Here is a 16,551-nt window from a genome sequence, read left to right on the forward strand (position 1 = left end):
ATTACATATTACCTTTTGGTGATGGCCTTCTTCTAGTGACATCTTCTTGTAGGCATCAATCATCCTGCATACATGTTGACACATCTCCCAATGATATTTGTTGTCAAGGGTCCTCATCATTTCAGACTTCCATCAGAGTCTTCACATCATTCCGGGAGGTTTCCTGGTCAAGTCTTCCTGATCCTCTGGATGTTGACTGCCTTCATCATGGTTTCATGTTTCACGATCTCTTTCATCCTCATGTCTTTCATTCCTAGGAGCTCTCAGAGTTCTTCAATGGTCATCAACTACCTCATACTACATTATGAGGACATATTATGTTGATTTCATCTAGTCTGACTTATGTCTTTCTGCATCCTTTCAGAGGAGGAGATCTATTCCCTTTTGATCACGCTTAATCTATTTTATTTGCAACCACATATCATGATATTACAATAACAAATGCAAATACAATCATATATAGCTTATTTTCCTTCTGGTATTTTCCTACAACTTCCTTTACTGAAAGGATATTCAATCCTTTGGTCTGCTTCATTCTTCATGTCATTGAACCACCATCTCATGAGTTCCAAGAGTTGAAATTTCTGACGAGACATTTGCTGCCTTTCTAGACTCAGAGATTCTCCGTTGACATCATAGATCCTTCAGGATCTAGTATATCCCCATCTGGCAAATGTTTATGTTGACCTGAATGACTTCTTTCTTTCATTCAATGTACAACGAGATTCCCAAGAGCTATGTTCTTCATGATTCCATACGAGCTCTTGCTTCCATGATGCCATGATGCATCTTCTTACTATGTTCATATCTGCAGGGACTTCTGATAGGATCCTTTTGAGAGGGATACCATCTCTTTCATAGTGGAGATCTATTACTCCCTCTTTCCCTTGATCCTTTTCTCAGCTTCCTCCATCCTTCCAGCGATATGAGTTCCTCTTCCATAATACTATTATGTCTTGTCAACCTTCCTTTACTTATCAGCACTTATTTGTGTCCTATCAACTTGCCTTTCTCTATTGCTTCATAGAGACCACAAACTGTTGATCGAGGTAACCTTCTTGTTCATGGACATCTGTTACCTTGCTTATCAATATCAATATCAATGATCATCATTTTTCCCAGATCTCGTAACTGAGATCTCATGAAGATGTTTCTTCATTCCTTGGCACCTACTGCTCTTCATTTCAGAGAGTATATCCTTTTATGTCTCCTTTCTTATTTCATAGAACCTTAAGAGTTCTTATAACTTCAAAGGAGACCTTGATGTACTGACTTCACTCCATGAGGATTCTGTCAATCCTACTGCAAGAACTTTTGATGACTTCTCTAACCCATAGATCTTCTTGCACTGATGAAGTCAATAAACCAACAACTTGATTATAGAATAAAAGATACTTTATACGTGAAGACAAGATCTTCACCTTGATCATGTTGGTTGTTGTTGAAGCTAATATATTGATGCTTCCTCCAGATACGATCCTTGTTGAAGCTTATCTTCAAACCTTCAAAAAGATTGTCCTGAATATCTGATCCTTGCAGCATCAACTTGAGGTTGATTGCCATGATGTAAAGATTCATCAATAGATTCTACTATGGTTGTAGCAACAAACACCTTTATTCTTTATTGAGTATTGTCCATACAAATCATGTTGTAGTTGATCTGCTTCTTTGAATGGGAATTCGAGCTGTTCTTTGAAAAGATCAATCACTATAATGTTGAGGTTGTTGCTATAGACCAAACTTTGACTTCAGACCTCCAAAACCCTTCCTGTAGATGGTTGTAAATGTGGACTGTTTCTTGGACCTTGATCTTCTACAAGATCTTGTTGTTATAGATTGTCTCCTTGATCTAGGGTTTGATCAAGGCATATCTTTTTAGTTTGTTGTCCTTGCATGTCCCTTTTTCTGCCCTTCCTTGACTACTGAACCAACCCTCTGATACCATGTTGAAGAATCTAGGGCATGCATAATTACATTGATTATTTGTTACATGATAACAATTTGTGAAGTGTTAATGCAAATTTATCTTAGCTTGATTGTTTACTTCATTATTACCATGTGTAAGTTAACTTCATCAAACTGCTATTAAACAAAAGAGACAAGAACACAACGGTTGGCTATCTGCCAGGGCCAAAACCTCTCCCTCTTGGAGAGGAAAACCCATGCGTAAAATCTTCTTATAGAGATTCCATTGACGAATACCAAGACCACGACCCTTGACACACTCTACCTCTCCAAGACCAAGTCATCAATCGTCTTCGTGTCAATGCTGAGATTATTATCTTCACTACACCATAGAGATCATCACCATCATGTTCTGCAATACCATGACCTTCATTACTACTGCAACACCATGATCTTCATCACTGCTGCAACTTATCTGAGATCATTCTCGTTGCTTCTTCACTTAGACCATAGTTGCTACATCAGCATAGAAGTCACCATTGCTGCACCATAGAGTTTCTTCACAACAGTATCACCGAGATCTATTGTATCTCTTCTGTCCCTCTCTGAACTGAGATCATTGTTGTACCTTGACACCATGAGATCACAGAAATACAAGATCATGATCCATATTTATTATGATTACGGTTCTGCCAGGATCTAGACTATGATTTTTGTCACTGCTCCTTATAGCACATCAAGACCATCCATGGCACCTGAACCTATGTGTGTAGTTAGTTCTTGTTCTTCTTGTTGAACTTGGAGAGCTTCTTTTTTAACTTTAACCTTTGCTTCATTTTGCTTACTTTTTCTTCCTCCTCTTAATTTCTTCTTCCTTCCTCTACTCTTTTCTTCCACTCTCTCTCTCTCCTCATCCTTTCTTCCTCATGTTCTTTAGGCTCAATCTCCTAGGCTATATGTGTTGCTTATTGGTCCTGCTTCAACTTTTTCTCTTGCTATATCCTAGCTACCTCTTGTTGAGCAACTCGTTTTTGGGACAGGGCTTGATTTTCAGCTTGGGCCTTTTTATTTATTAGTTTAGGTGGGATCATAACCTATTCTTGAAAAAACCTATGAGAAGTTCAAGGCATTCTTTTGTATCTCCTCTTTCGCTCAAATCCTTAACTAGTAATCCCACATGTACTTGCATGACTTGCAATGATCTTTCACTGCAGATCTTGGATCATACCTATAAAATTTCATCTCCCCAAAATGGAGAACATCAATATATCAGAATCTTCTTTGGCATTCTTGATATCCTTTAACTGATATGCCCGACATCCAAAGGCATGTGCGGCCAAAGAGCCTTCTTGATTCGTGAGAGTGCTCCACCTACCCCTATTAAACTTGACAATTACAAACTTGGGCAATAGGTGGAAAGGTTTTGTTGCTCCAAAGATTTTAAGGTAAGTGCCAAGTTGGTCTAGAAACAAATTTCCAACTGAGGGCACTACCTACATGGCCCTTTCATACATACACAGACCAACTTCATTGAATAATGCTTCATACAATGGCACCAGAAAGTTTTGCCAAATTTTTGAATATGCTTCTACATAGTGGTCCTCCTAAAGGATTTTACAATAGATATGGACCAACTCCTCATAAATTGTCCACCTCCGGCTCATTGCAGAGAATGCTTGCTTCGCACAGACAATTTACAAGAGATAGGAGGCCATGAAAAGCTAAGGGTGCTAGCCTTCTTTAGGATTTTGAGCATGCTCAATGTTGTCCCTCAGAGAGCATGATAGGATGTCTACCAAATTAAATATCCTTCCCTCAACTGCTATAGTGTACATGAGGGGGACCCATCCTTTCAGGGAGGTCTCAATGTTGGCCCAACCATATAACCTACACAGCATGCCAGCTACTAGTTGGAATGGGGCTTTCAACATGTTTACATGGTGCTCCTTGTTTGCTTGAGTCCTGAAGGTTCCTTTGCTAGTCCACCATGTCTTCAATAACTCTCTAGGAAAAATCTCAAACCCTGTCAACTAGTCCTCATCTAGATTTACTTTCTCTTTCGGTAGTTTGTAGTACATTTCAATATATGAGGCATTGAATGAAACAATGGGATTCTCGTGGTTGTCCCCAATCATGGCTTCCTCAAGATTAGCATGTTTCAACAGAGACTCAACTGCTTCTGCACACGAAAGAACAAGTGGATGAGTAGCCACTTTAGGTAGCCAAGATCTTTTAGCAACCTTGTAAACCTCTAAGTGTGGGTCATGTGGAGCCGGATTTTCCCTCTAAAACAATCCATATATTTTTAGCCATGTATATGTGGTATATTTGTCACTAGAGCACGAAGTATTGAAGAATATAGGACCAAATGAGCTGTGAAGTTCTTCTTCATCTGAGGTCTCATCCACTGAGCCTTTACAGGTCCACTTCTTGGGCACGTACATAATTATCCTGCATATCGAATAAAAACAACAAGCACCCATTATGCAGATTAGCTCAAAATGCTAGATGCAAAATATTTAGAGGTCAGGCTTAAAACTAGTCTGCCTATCTACTAGTCCATCTCACAACTTTTAGAACCACACAAAGTAACAGGTTTTTGTGGTGAAGAGAAACGAAGTTGATTAGGGGCAGCACTTCGAACACCACTACAACTAGAAAGCTCATAGTCTTGACCAACATGGCTTGCTATGGCTCCAAGGATAAGTTTCACTATGTTACAACAACTAACACTAGGTTTCTTGGGCGAGAGAAAAACTTGTTCGTATACCAATCACTGGAAATGGAAATGATGGTCAGCCTTTCTCTTAAAAGCTAAGCTGAGAGCAATGGTCTGGCCTTGGGCATGAAACCCTAGGTACTCTTGTGAGAGTATCCCTAGGCATCTAAGGGAAGACAAGGTTTTAGTGCTACTGGGCTAGGAAGAGGGAAATTCAGAGTTTAATTGTCATGAAAATTTGCGTCAAATGTCAAAAAGCAACTTGTGGCCACTCGGGGCACACCTCTAGGGTTGAACTGAAGTAGAAAATCGTGAGATAAGCCAGCTGGGGGGTCGTGAGGCTCTTCCTTTCGCCCTTAGAGGGCTTCTAGTGCTAAGTTGAAGCATTTTACCCTTTTCACAAGCTCTCAAAGGTCATACAAGTGTGAGGATAGATAAAGAGGGAGAAGGTCGATTGGAAAGAGAGCCAACGTAATCAAAACTTCAACAAAAATGCCCAAAACTACTCAATTGATTAAGACAAGAAGCATGGAAGCATTTTCAAGTGAATAAAACAATTGTTAGGTGAGTAACTATTCATTAAATAATCGTACAAGACAAAAATGAAGCTGAATGGGCATAACTAATCACATACCTGAGTTGAGTTGGCTTAATCTAGTGTTAGCGAGGATAAATGACATGTATTTCTCTGTAAATGAAGTGTTTTAACTTTTACCCTCTAGAGCCAAGCGATGTGGTAAAATAATAGTGTTTTAACTTTTCAAAGAGTTTCCATGAGCTTAGGTGCATTAATTTCCTCAATAAATACCTTCTTACTTTACTTTCATTGTTAGATGAGTCAATGATACATGAGAACAGTTGAGGAGTGTCATGACTAAAAGAAAATCTTACTATTGTTGCCTTAGTGCTTAGCAAGGTGATGTATCACTCCATTGTCCATCAATGGCGTGATACACTGAGTTGACAAGGCCAAAAGATAAGTTCAAGACCAGGTTTCTTAGAGTATATTGTTGCATAAAGGCTTAGTGATGTGTGTGTCACTAAGTAAAGGCTCAGTGCAGTGACATGAAGGTCCAGGGAAGAGGAAAATTGAGCTTGAAGATCAAAATATGGCCTTGTGCCACTAAGTTAATAGTTAAGGGAGCACTATAGTGTCGTCTTAACGCTCAGGACAGCAATACACTAAGGCTTAGATGCTCTGGAGTAGATTGCAAGTGAAAATTTTACATCATGTCACTGAGTTGAGGCTCAGAGGAGTGATGTATGGCTCCACTAAGGCTCAGTGGAGTGACACACTAACTTGAAAAAGCCAAAATTTGCAAGAAAACTCAAGTTAGAGCTTCTCCCATGGCGTCATTTCACTAAGTTGAGGAGATCCTAGAGTCACTGTATCATTGGATTGACCATTAGTGTTCCCCTGTATCATTGGACTGACCATTAGTGCTCTCATGTATCGTCAAACTAAGAAACAGTGCTTAGTCAAGCATAAAATCCTCCCTAAGGGATATTAAGGTTCACAAAAAGTTGATCTCACCTAGGGGAAAGTCAGTCAATCTCTGCAAGCTAGAATAAGAGGCCTTTGATTAGGTTGGGTCCCCCAAATTCCTCCAAGTAACAAGATACTAGGATGAACTGAGGGCTGTTGTAGCTACTACAACAGGTACCTTAGTTGGACCTTATCTAGATGCTTTTATTGGACAAGAATCTTCACATGTCTATTCAATGTGACTTGCACCCTAGGCCAGTTCTACTTTTGCAGGTTGACTTGTACTACAAAATATCCATCCTAGAGTTGGGCACACAGCTAGAGGAGACTTCTTATCTTATCTATTATGAGCCAGAGATGTGGTGCACCCTACTTTAGAGAGTTGATGTTCTAGAGTGACTTCTACTCCAAGTAATCCATCTTTTTTTAAAGTGATTTCCTCTCCAAGAAGGGTATTTGTTCATGTTGACTTGCAGCCCAAGAAACTTACCTGTTCTAATCTAGGAGAGGTATACCCCACCTAGGAGGTACTACTCCTTTCACTTCATACTTAGATTTGTGAGCAAGTCCCCGTGCTATTACACTGGTTGAATTTCCCACATTCACTACCATATTTAGATTTCAAGTGGTGTGATGAGACTGAAAGAGTCTTGAAGTGACTATTTCTATCCACCAACATCCTCTAGTGTCATGACTTATGTCTAACTTGCTTGGAAATTTGTTCTCTCCAAAACTCTGAGTAATGAAAATCAAATCCACAGCTTTTCGCAACCAATATGAAGCATGCGTGTGAATGATTTCTATCCATCTGGCATACCTCTTGCATTTTTGAAATTTTACTGATTTAGTACATAAACTTGTCAGATTCAAATAGCATTGTTTGATTCACCCGGTTTATTTTCATTCACTCCATTATCCAAGGACAATGCACTAGTCATTAATATAATCAATTTTTAAAGAGCTTTCAAAGCAAAATAACTAGAAGATCATAATTGGATTTCACAATTAGTTACAGATTTGTAAAGGGTATCCTTTATATCAGTGGCAGAACATTGGTTTAGAATGTTTTCCTTGTGTTTTTGGTCAATTTACTTCATCATTCTGCAAGTTAAATTGCAGAGAAGGGGCAATTAATCTAGAATTTATGAAAATTCTGACTTGTTTTGACATAGATAATAAAAAAATTGAAATTAGCACTCGCTGATTTGAAGAAGCTGCATATTATTTAGCATTTTATTCCAAATCAAGCCACTGTTACTGCAGATTTGTGGTATTACATTCCCCCTCCAGAGCTCATAGTTGAAGCCTCAAGACATGAGGGATACCATCAAGAGCAGAAATTGTTTGGTGCAATTTCTAATTATAATGAAAACAGTTTGTCAAAGGGATGATGATGTAGTTTTCATTTACCATGCATACCAATGGCCAGACCAACATCACACCACTGTTGGAATTGTATTTATAAATATGGCAGCGGGTTTGATGCCTATCCTGTTCTGAATAAGGTAGGTATGGGTCCTCACTGATTTCAGTTGGCCTCTTTGCATACACATGCAGGCATGCATACACATGCAGGCATGAAAAAAAGGAAAACATCTCTGAAATTTCTTCATCATAACACCATACATTTTCAAGAGTTGATATTTTCAAACTGCAGCATGTTCTTTCTACCTAGGTGTCTTACAATATAAAAAAAAAAAAAAACAATTTCAAGACTGTCAGTACCCGCATAAGTTGTTGAACAAATAAAGTGAGGTCTCTTCCAGCAATAGGGATTGATTTAATGGCACTTCCAATGACATATCCATCTGCTACAGGTACAATGTGTGTAATCCCATCTCCAGCATCCACAACTACTCCAGTCATTTCACACTGCCAAAACAAACAGCAAAGGTAGTGTAATGCTGAAGTCATCAAGGCCATACAACATGATAAACGAATAATTTTAATGAAAAGAATGAACCCATGGTAGAGAAGCATTAATCATGGTTTCCAACATAAAAAGTAAGAGTCGTTATTACAATTCATTTCTGATAGGAAGAGCATTCTTCCAGACAAAAAGCTCAAATCTGACGATAATGGAAAGAAAAGACATGAGATGTCATATCAAGAAATAAAAAGATCTCATGCAATGGTGCAAATGGATCAGGAACGCTATCTCAAGAACTTACATACCTAAAACCTCCATTTTAATCTCTTCAGTGGTAAATAGGAAGCACACCGAACAGATCTTAACCTATCTTCCCTTACAAGAATGACCTTAGAACTTACATCCCTAGCTTAGGAAATAATTAGCATAAATACAAGGATAACTAGGGAAAACAGCATACAGCCACGTTATCACTAAGATATATGTCATAAAATGTTCATTGGGATTTACAAACCAGAAACAACTGTGTTAGCTAGATACATAATTTCACACGGTGTTTTTCCATATGTCATAATATGTTAACACATGCACAAAAACTCAGCCCTAAGAGTATAAAAGAAGAGGCGGGATCTTAATTTATAACAAACTTCTTGATCTGTGTACTCTCTGTAATAAATATAAAAAATATATAAATATCAATATCAATAAATAATAATTAATAATTAGTGAAGAGACACCTCCTAATAAAAGGGCATGACTCCTAATGAAAGGGAACTCTCACTTATACATATGGGGCCCTCATTTATAATTTGATCATATCATTTTCTCCTATGTTTATTCAATATATTATTATTTTATCTTAAACGGATTTATTTATTTTTCAAGTATTTTGGATATTTAATTGGTGCCACATTTAGTAACAGAGCCACTTCTGATCCTGGCCTTTCGCCATGCTCCTTATCAGACATGTCTGACCTGGCCTTTAGCCACAGTGATTCTTGTTGTCAGAGTTCCTCTGATCTTCTGGTCAGTGACCGTAATCAGGACTTTAGCCACTCAATGTAGAAATTTTGTTGAAGAAAAAAATAAATTCTGCTGCAAGGTCAAAGAAAGGATAATTAGTCCACACGCGAATCTAGGTCCTTGAACAGAAAACTAGTAAAATTGTCTCAAGACAAAGAGCAGAACAATTATTCTCCACCGGACAGCAGAAATCTGCAAATTACAATTTTATCTGTGTTAAAGACGACATGCGAAAATTCTACGAGGGGAGAAATTCAAGAAAATTACAAAGCACCATCAGCCACTCCAGAAAACAGGGTAGTAAACTGATTGCGGTATTGGAATTCCAGAATGCCACTTCACCCATCTGACTGTTGTTCCCAATTCGTGGTGCAATAAACAGAGAGCATAACACAACGAAGGGTTACATTTGGTGATTGTATGACCACCTACAAGTTAAATTGCTGCCAACACCAAGCCGCCATCAAGAATATAAAGCACAATAATGATCCAAAAAAAAGTGTAAATAGAAGTTTTAATCAATAGCTCCGCGCCGCTGCAAACCATTAAACTTGGACCACCGTGAAGAAGGGTATTTTGCTCTCACATTAGTGCACCAATATTGTTTTCAAACTACTCCATTCAAAGGTCGTGACCTTATAGAACATCAACCTGACAATTTAGTTATATACTCAAGCCACCACCATTGGCACCAAAGTAATTCACATGAAGACAAAACATCCAATATATTAATTGTACCAAAATACTTTTCTTTCTATAATAGAATGGTACAAGGGAGATTATAGGTAAGAATAACAAAAATAAAAAAATACTTACAAGGAATCTTGTAAGTACAAAAAAAATTGGAAACCAGCCCTGTATTGCGGACTATTCACTCGTCACACTCCTTCCCGATTTACCTGCCCTGTCAGTCTTCTAACCATTCTCGCGCTGGTTTCCCTTGTCATATTTTGACCCTGGAGATGTTTAGAGGTGGTGGCTTCTCCTCCAGACCTAATCCCGTTGCAGCTCCCGCCGGTGGTGAAGCACTAAAGCAAAACTGAAAATGCATAAAACAGAAAGTGGAAGAGCATAGCTTGGTAATGGAAAAAGATATACAACTAAACGGCATTCGCAAGATGGACGATTCTGCAATTGTCAATAGGTTTGTTAGTAAACAGATGTCTACAGCAGTCCTCAAGAAATGAATGGAAAAAGAATTCTCTCCTCTCTTAGGATACTCCCCTTGCTGCCTTATACTGGCTAAAGGATGGGATACAGAAAGGTCCTTCAAGGCCACTAGTCGTGAGGCTAGCAAGCCCTATTTGTGAAAAAATGGACCATAAACTTTGATGCCCACTCAAGAAACTTGACCATTGTGCCGAATTGGATTCGTCTACCAAGTTTACCCTTAATCTTCTAGTTCGAGGATGTGATTAAGGACATTGGAATACCTGGGAATTTTTTTATGAGGCTGACCTCTCATATCAACTGGGTACACGGGCATGGCCCGAATCTTACTGGGGTTAAACTTAATCTCAAGCCTGCCCAACTCTATTTATATCAACTCAGGAGATATAGTGCACCACCAAAGCTTGGACTAGGAAGCCATATCATTCAAGTGTGGTCATTGTCATGTACATGGCCACTTGATGAAGGAATTCCCATTAGGAAAATATAAGAAGAGATGGGTTTGCAAGGATGCACTATACTCCTGCTAGTTCTCCTCCACCACTGATTGACACACTCCCAACCTCTCTGGCAACAACGCACATTGCATCTATAGTGGACGGGATTGTAGACAAAACTTTGAAGGACCTTCCAACTGCTCCTGCAAACATTACTAAGGAGGTGCTACAGTTCCAACTATTTCGATAGGGGGGAATCCCACCCCAAGTATGCAATATCATCTCTCCCCTCCTATTGCTTTTCCTGTAATTTTTTCACATTCTCCCTCTCAAGTTGTTGCTCTAGTTCCATCCTCTAACCACACTTCTACTCTCCCTATGGACATATTGTCATCCTTGTCAACTATATCCCTCCCCATACCCTCACCACTCTCTCCATTCACCCTCCCTTAACTTCACTCCCTATCTGTTTTCCCATTTCAAAAGTATCCCTACTCCCTAACGCGGTTACCTTTACAACGACCCAAACCTCACCCCCTTATTACCACCTTCACTCCCTCTCAAAAACTGTGCACCAACTAGAAACAGACCCTCCTAGGATTTCTTTACAAATTTGGACTCTAGGCTTGGATCTCTGGAGGCAAGGGATCAAAATGCTGACCAGCAAGGGAAGGAAATCCTTCCTCTCTATGGCACAACATCAAGCAAACTTAGAAATTCGATCAACGAAACAAAAGTCGATACTTGGAGACCTAAGAGCATCATCCCCTCAAATCGGCACTAAAAGATTTTACTTTCCCTAAACTACAAAGTTTTGACCAATCCCTCCAAAAAACTAGCACTCAAGAGACTAATTGAGTGCACCATCCTAATGTAATTTTTCTTCAAGAAATTATAATGGGAAGGATCGAAAGAAAAACCCATGTTAAAAAATCCTCCACCCCCTCTGGGATATTGTCTTGTTGGATGCCTTTGGGTGCTCAGCAAGATTCATTTCAATATGGAACACACTCTACATTCAGCAAAAATTGGCTTGGTCAATATGCTCAAGCTGGCCTTTAACTTTTTCTCAGACGATTTGAACATGTCTTTCCTCTACTACAACATATATGGCCCTTGTACCAACAGGAAAACCTATTGGGAAAATTTCTTCAAATTACATATGGTTGCTTCACAAAACACCATTACTGGAGGAGAATTAAATTTCACCCCGAGGGTCTCCGAGATCTGGGGCCCCTCAACCTCCCCAGATCCCCTCTCAAATTTTCTTGGAGAACATCTAGTTGACACTGGACTTGTTGACCTTACCCCTCTAAAAATTCAACATACTTGGTCAAACAATCGGGCTAGGAGAGCAAAGGTCCTTAAACGCCCAAACTATTTTTTGATTGTCGAACCTCTAAAAGAAAAATATCTCCAAATGCGTCAATGGGTATCCACAGGTGGAGACCCAGATCCTCTGCCAATACTCCTTGAAATCGATTCTACTCGCCCTAAGCCTCCCAACCCCTTTAAGATAAACTCACATTGGTTCGAATACCCCTCCCTTCATGAGGCTTTAAAACAAGCCTAGCATCCCTACTCCCCTAAATCCCCTTCAATTGAATTCTAATAGAACCTACAATTGTCCAAATCCATTATCTTAAAGTGAGCAAAACAAAAAAATGCTCATGACACATTGGCCTTCACAGATTTCGAAGAAAAATTGAAGATCACACATGATTAGAGTATTCTTTGAATCTAGGACAACAAACCAACAAGAGCAACGTATGAAAAGCAAATTCCTTTGGCTTCAAGCTAGGGATGAAAACACAAAATACTTTTGCAGGATTGCAAACCATCAAAAGCCATAAACACCATTTTGGAGATTAAAAGATCCAACGAAACCCTAGCCTCCTCCTTCCAAGACATTCACTAGAAGGTTGCAGACACTTCAAAGATATCTTTCAACTAGAAGACATTAACAGACTATGTCCTAAAGGTCATTGGACTCTTCCCGAGATTTGTACACTAAGAGGAAAATGAAAATTTAATGGTCGAGATAACGAAATCCTTACTTGATTAAGTACTCCAACTTTCAAAAATGGAGAAGCCCGAGGTTGGATGGACTTCCCATTCAATTCTACTTGGAATGCTATGACTTTTCCATTGATTACCTATTCAAAGTGGTAAATTATTATCACTATTAAGGGCAAATTATGGCTCCTTTGAACATCACATTCATAGTCCTCATCCCTAAAGCTAACCACCCTAACGCCTTTGAACTTTTTCGGCCCAACTACTTATGCAATACCACATACAAATCATCTCTGAAATCATTTCTCTTTGTTTGAAAGTCATCTTTTTGGAACGCATCTCCCCTAAGCAATTTCGTTTCCTCACATTACGACAAATTCATGCAGCCCTTGGCCTTGCCCAAGAAGTCTTCCACTATATTCACGCAAAGCACCAAAAAGTGTTCCTATATAAAGTGGATCTCTCAAAAGCTTTCGACAAGGTAATTTGGCTATATTTCAAACTTCTACTTATACATCAGGGTTTCTTCGACTCTTTCGTCTCCTTGGTACTAAACTGTATCGGTACCTCATCGCTCACTTTGTTGATAAATAGAGTGGCCACCTGGTTCACAAATGTGTGTTAAAATCTGAAAGCTCTATGCAGAAATTTAAATTTTTTTGCAGAAACTTGAAAGTTCTATGCAGAAAATTGAATGTACTTGTAGAAAATTGAATATACTTTGCAGAAAACGGAATGGAGCTTAATGTACTTAGCAAAAAGTTGAATGTACTTTGTAGAAAACTGAATGTACTTTACAGAAAGTTGAATGTACTTTACATAACACTGAATGTACTTTGCAAAAAACTGAATGTTCTATGTTGATACAAATTACTTAGAATGCATATTTCTTCTTCACAACTTTTTAGATCAGCAATTGTAGATAGAACATAAACTTAAGGACCATATGAAGACAACCAAGCACAAATATGAGACATTGACAATTAGGTCTAATAACCAAGGAAAAACCCACAAGGGGAACACCCAAATGAGTCTTCTTTTATTAGATTTCTTCAATTGCTCAATAGAGTACAGAAAGAGAGAGAATGAAAATGAATAAAGTCACCAATGTCTGATCAACTTGCAGCTGAAGTGCTCTTGCTCTTTGCTTAAAAGTCTCCTCCTTCTCTTGATCAAAATTTGTCATTCACCCTTGCTCCAACTCTTCCCTTACTCTTACTCTTCACTTGCTCTCACACTTCTCTTGCACACACTCAACACTAGCTTTCCTTCACAATGAACATGCTACTCTCAACTCTCACTTGCTCCTACTTAAATAGATGAGAAAGTAGAATAGTTACAAAATGAATTCATGCCTTGAGCCAATAATAGGAGAATTGAATTACATGAGGGAGGAGTTACTTGAGGAGAAGTGTAACTCATCCCAAGAATAGATAGAGAGGTACACCTGTTTTCAGCAGTTACAATTTGAATTAAGGAGAGAGAGAGTTACACTTGGACATGAGGGAATATTAGGTGAGAGTTACAAATCTAATTAAATGAGGGAGTTACAAGTGCAATTAATAAAGAGTTACACTTTTTCCATATGTTGAATTAGTGAGGAAGAGTTACATTCTCTTAAGTGTGAGTTACTATTTTATTCCAAAAGAGAGGATCAATTTGCCAAGAGATTCACAATTTAATTTACTTATTTCATGAGAGAATTTGTTTTTATTAACCCATTAAAGGTGAATGACTTTAGACAATTTTATATATAATCATAATAATACTAGTAAGAATAAAAATATTAATTCTTGACTTGTATAATCATGATTGATTTGATTTTAAAGTGGATTCCATATGTCGAGACCATCCTTGATCATTTTGACATGACTTTCTATTTTTGGGAACTCACTTCCAAATTGAGATGTGACTTACTATTTTTGGTGGTACAAACAAAATTGAAAGATACGATTTCTTCTAGAAGAAATTCATCCCTGAGCTTCCAAATTTTAACACTCCCTCTCAGCTAGGGAGGAATTTCTTTTTGTGTCAAAGACGTCTGCTTCCTCTGATCTCTTACATTCATCTTAGCTCAACTCTGCTCTGTAATATTTGTAACAATGAAGTCGCAATCTAAAGAAGAATCATCCACTTGACAAAAAATTGGAAAGAAAAGGATCATCACATGTCACATAGACAAGGATTACACTCAACCAATTTTCATCTCAAAACTTAGGTGTTAGAACACAAACATCACATAGATTAAACTCAAACAAGTCACACAGACAAGAATCAAACACAACCAAGGGTCAAGTGGTGGAACACTTGCATCCTAGACGAGTCACACAAACAAGTCTCACTAAACCTATTGCCCAGATAGGTGGCTCTTCCCACGTCCCAAACTGTGGGTCGGATGCATACTGAGGCCTACTCTTCTGGCACACACTACACAAGAGATCCCTCATCCTCAGGAGCTTTCCAGCATCATTCCCTAATCCTGTGAGCTCTGACAGGGGGAAAGGCAGCTCAATGTTCTTAATCAGCTGTGACTACTTCCTAGAAGGGTCATGCTCTCTAAAAACCAACAACTTCCCTTTCGGTAAAGGCTTGGTAAGAATGTCAACTATTTGATCATCAGTGGAGATGTGATGGAGCCTCACTGCTCCTCTCTACACCATATCCCAGATATAGCAATACTTGATCTGAATATGCTTGGACTTGTCATGAAACACAAGATTTTCTACAAGATGAATCCCGCTCTTATTGTCACAATGCCAAACTGCCTCACAGCTAGCCATACCAGCAGCAATGTACTCAGTGCAACATAGTTCTTCATTTTGCTCACCCAAGAGATCATAGTAGATCCCAAGCTAAAGCAAACCCAGAAGTGCTCTTTCTATCAGTAGAATTACTAGCCTAATCAGCATTAGTATATCCATGAAGTCTTACATTGTTAGCAGTATATTTCAATCCTAGATTGATAGTTCCATGCAATTATCTGATTACATTTTTTGCAACAATCCAATGGGCATGAAAGGCATCAATCATATATTGACTTAAAGTGTTCCCACGTCCCAAACTGTGGGTCGGATGCATACTGAGGCCTACTCTTCTGGCACACACTACACAAGAGATCCCTCATCCTCAGGAGCTTTCCAGCATCATTCCCTAATCCTGTGAGCTCTGACAGGGGGAAAGGCAGCCCAATGTTCTTAATCAGCGGTGACCGCTTCCTAGAAGGGTCATGCTCTCTAAAAACCAACAACTTTCCTTTCGGTAAAGGCTTGGTAAGAATGTCAACTATTTGATCATCAGTGGAGATGTGATGGAGCCTCACTGCTCCTCTCTGCACCATATCCCAGATATAGCAATACTTGATCTGAATATGCTTGGACTTGTCATGAAACACAAGATTTTCTACAAGATGAATCCCGCTCTTATTGTCACAATGCCAAACTGCCTCACAGTTAGCCATACTAGCAGCAATGTACTCAGTGCAACATAGTTCTTCATTTTGCTCATCCAAGAGATCATAGTAGATCCCAAGCTAAAGCAAACTCAGAAGTGCTCTTTCTATCAATAGAGTTACTAGCCTAATCAGCATTAGTATATCCATGAAGTCTTACATTGTTAGCAGTATATTTCAATCCTAGATTGATAGTTCCATGCAATTATTTGATTACATTTTTTGCAACAATCCAATGGGCATGAAGGGCATCAATCATATATTGACTTAAAGTGTTTACAGCAAAGCATATGTCAAGCCTAGTGTTTACCAAAAACATCAAAGCACCAATGAGTTGTCTATACTCTGTGGGATTTGCCAGATTATGACCTGCAAATTTGCCACATAATTTCATGAAGTTCATTTCCATAGGAGTATGCATGGACTTACATTCTACCATAGCAAATCTTTCAAAAGCTTAACAACATATTTCCTTTG

General features: G+C 38.7%; 1 protein-coding gene across 2 annotated transcripts in view; it reads right to left on the bottom strand.

Annotated features, from left to right (window-relative positions):
- DIS1 (Actin-like ATPase superfamily protein) overlaps positions 1 to 16,551 on the bottom strand; it is a 334,160-nt gene that overhangs the window by 194,366 nt on the left and 123,243 nt on the right. For both annotated transcript variants that reach the window (XM_089417307.1, XM_089417306.1), the window contains exon 4: positions 7,836 to 7,982. In XM_089417307.1, the coding sequence (XP_089273433.1) occupies positions 7,836 to 7,982 (147 nt within the window). The remainder of the gene's footprint in view (positions 1 to 7,835; positions 7,983 to 16,551) is intronic.

This window comes from Pinus tabuliformis, chromosome 3_2 (assembly GCF_031772625.1).
Source record: "Pinus tabuliformis cultivar Carrire ecotype Pingquan chromosome 3_2, CPIR1, whole genome shotgun sequence".
NCBI lineage: Eukaryota > Viridiplantae > Streptophyta > Pinopsida > Pinales > Pinaceae > Pinus > Pinus tabuliformis.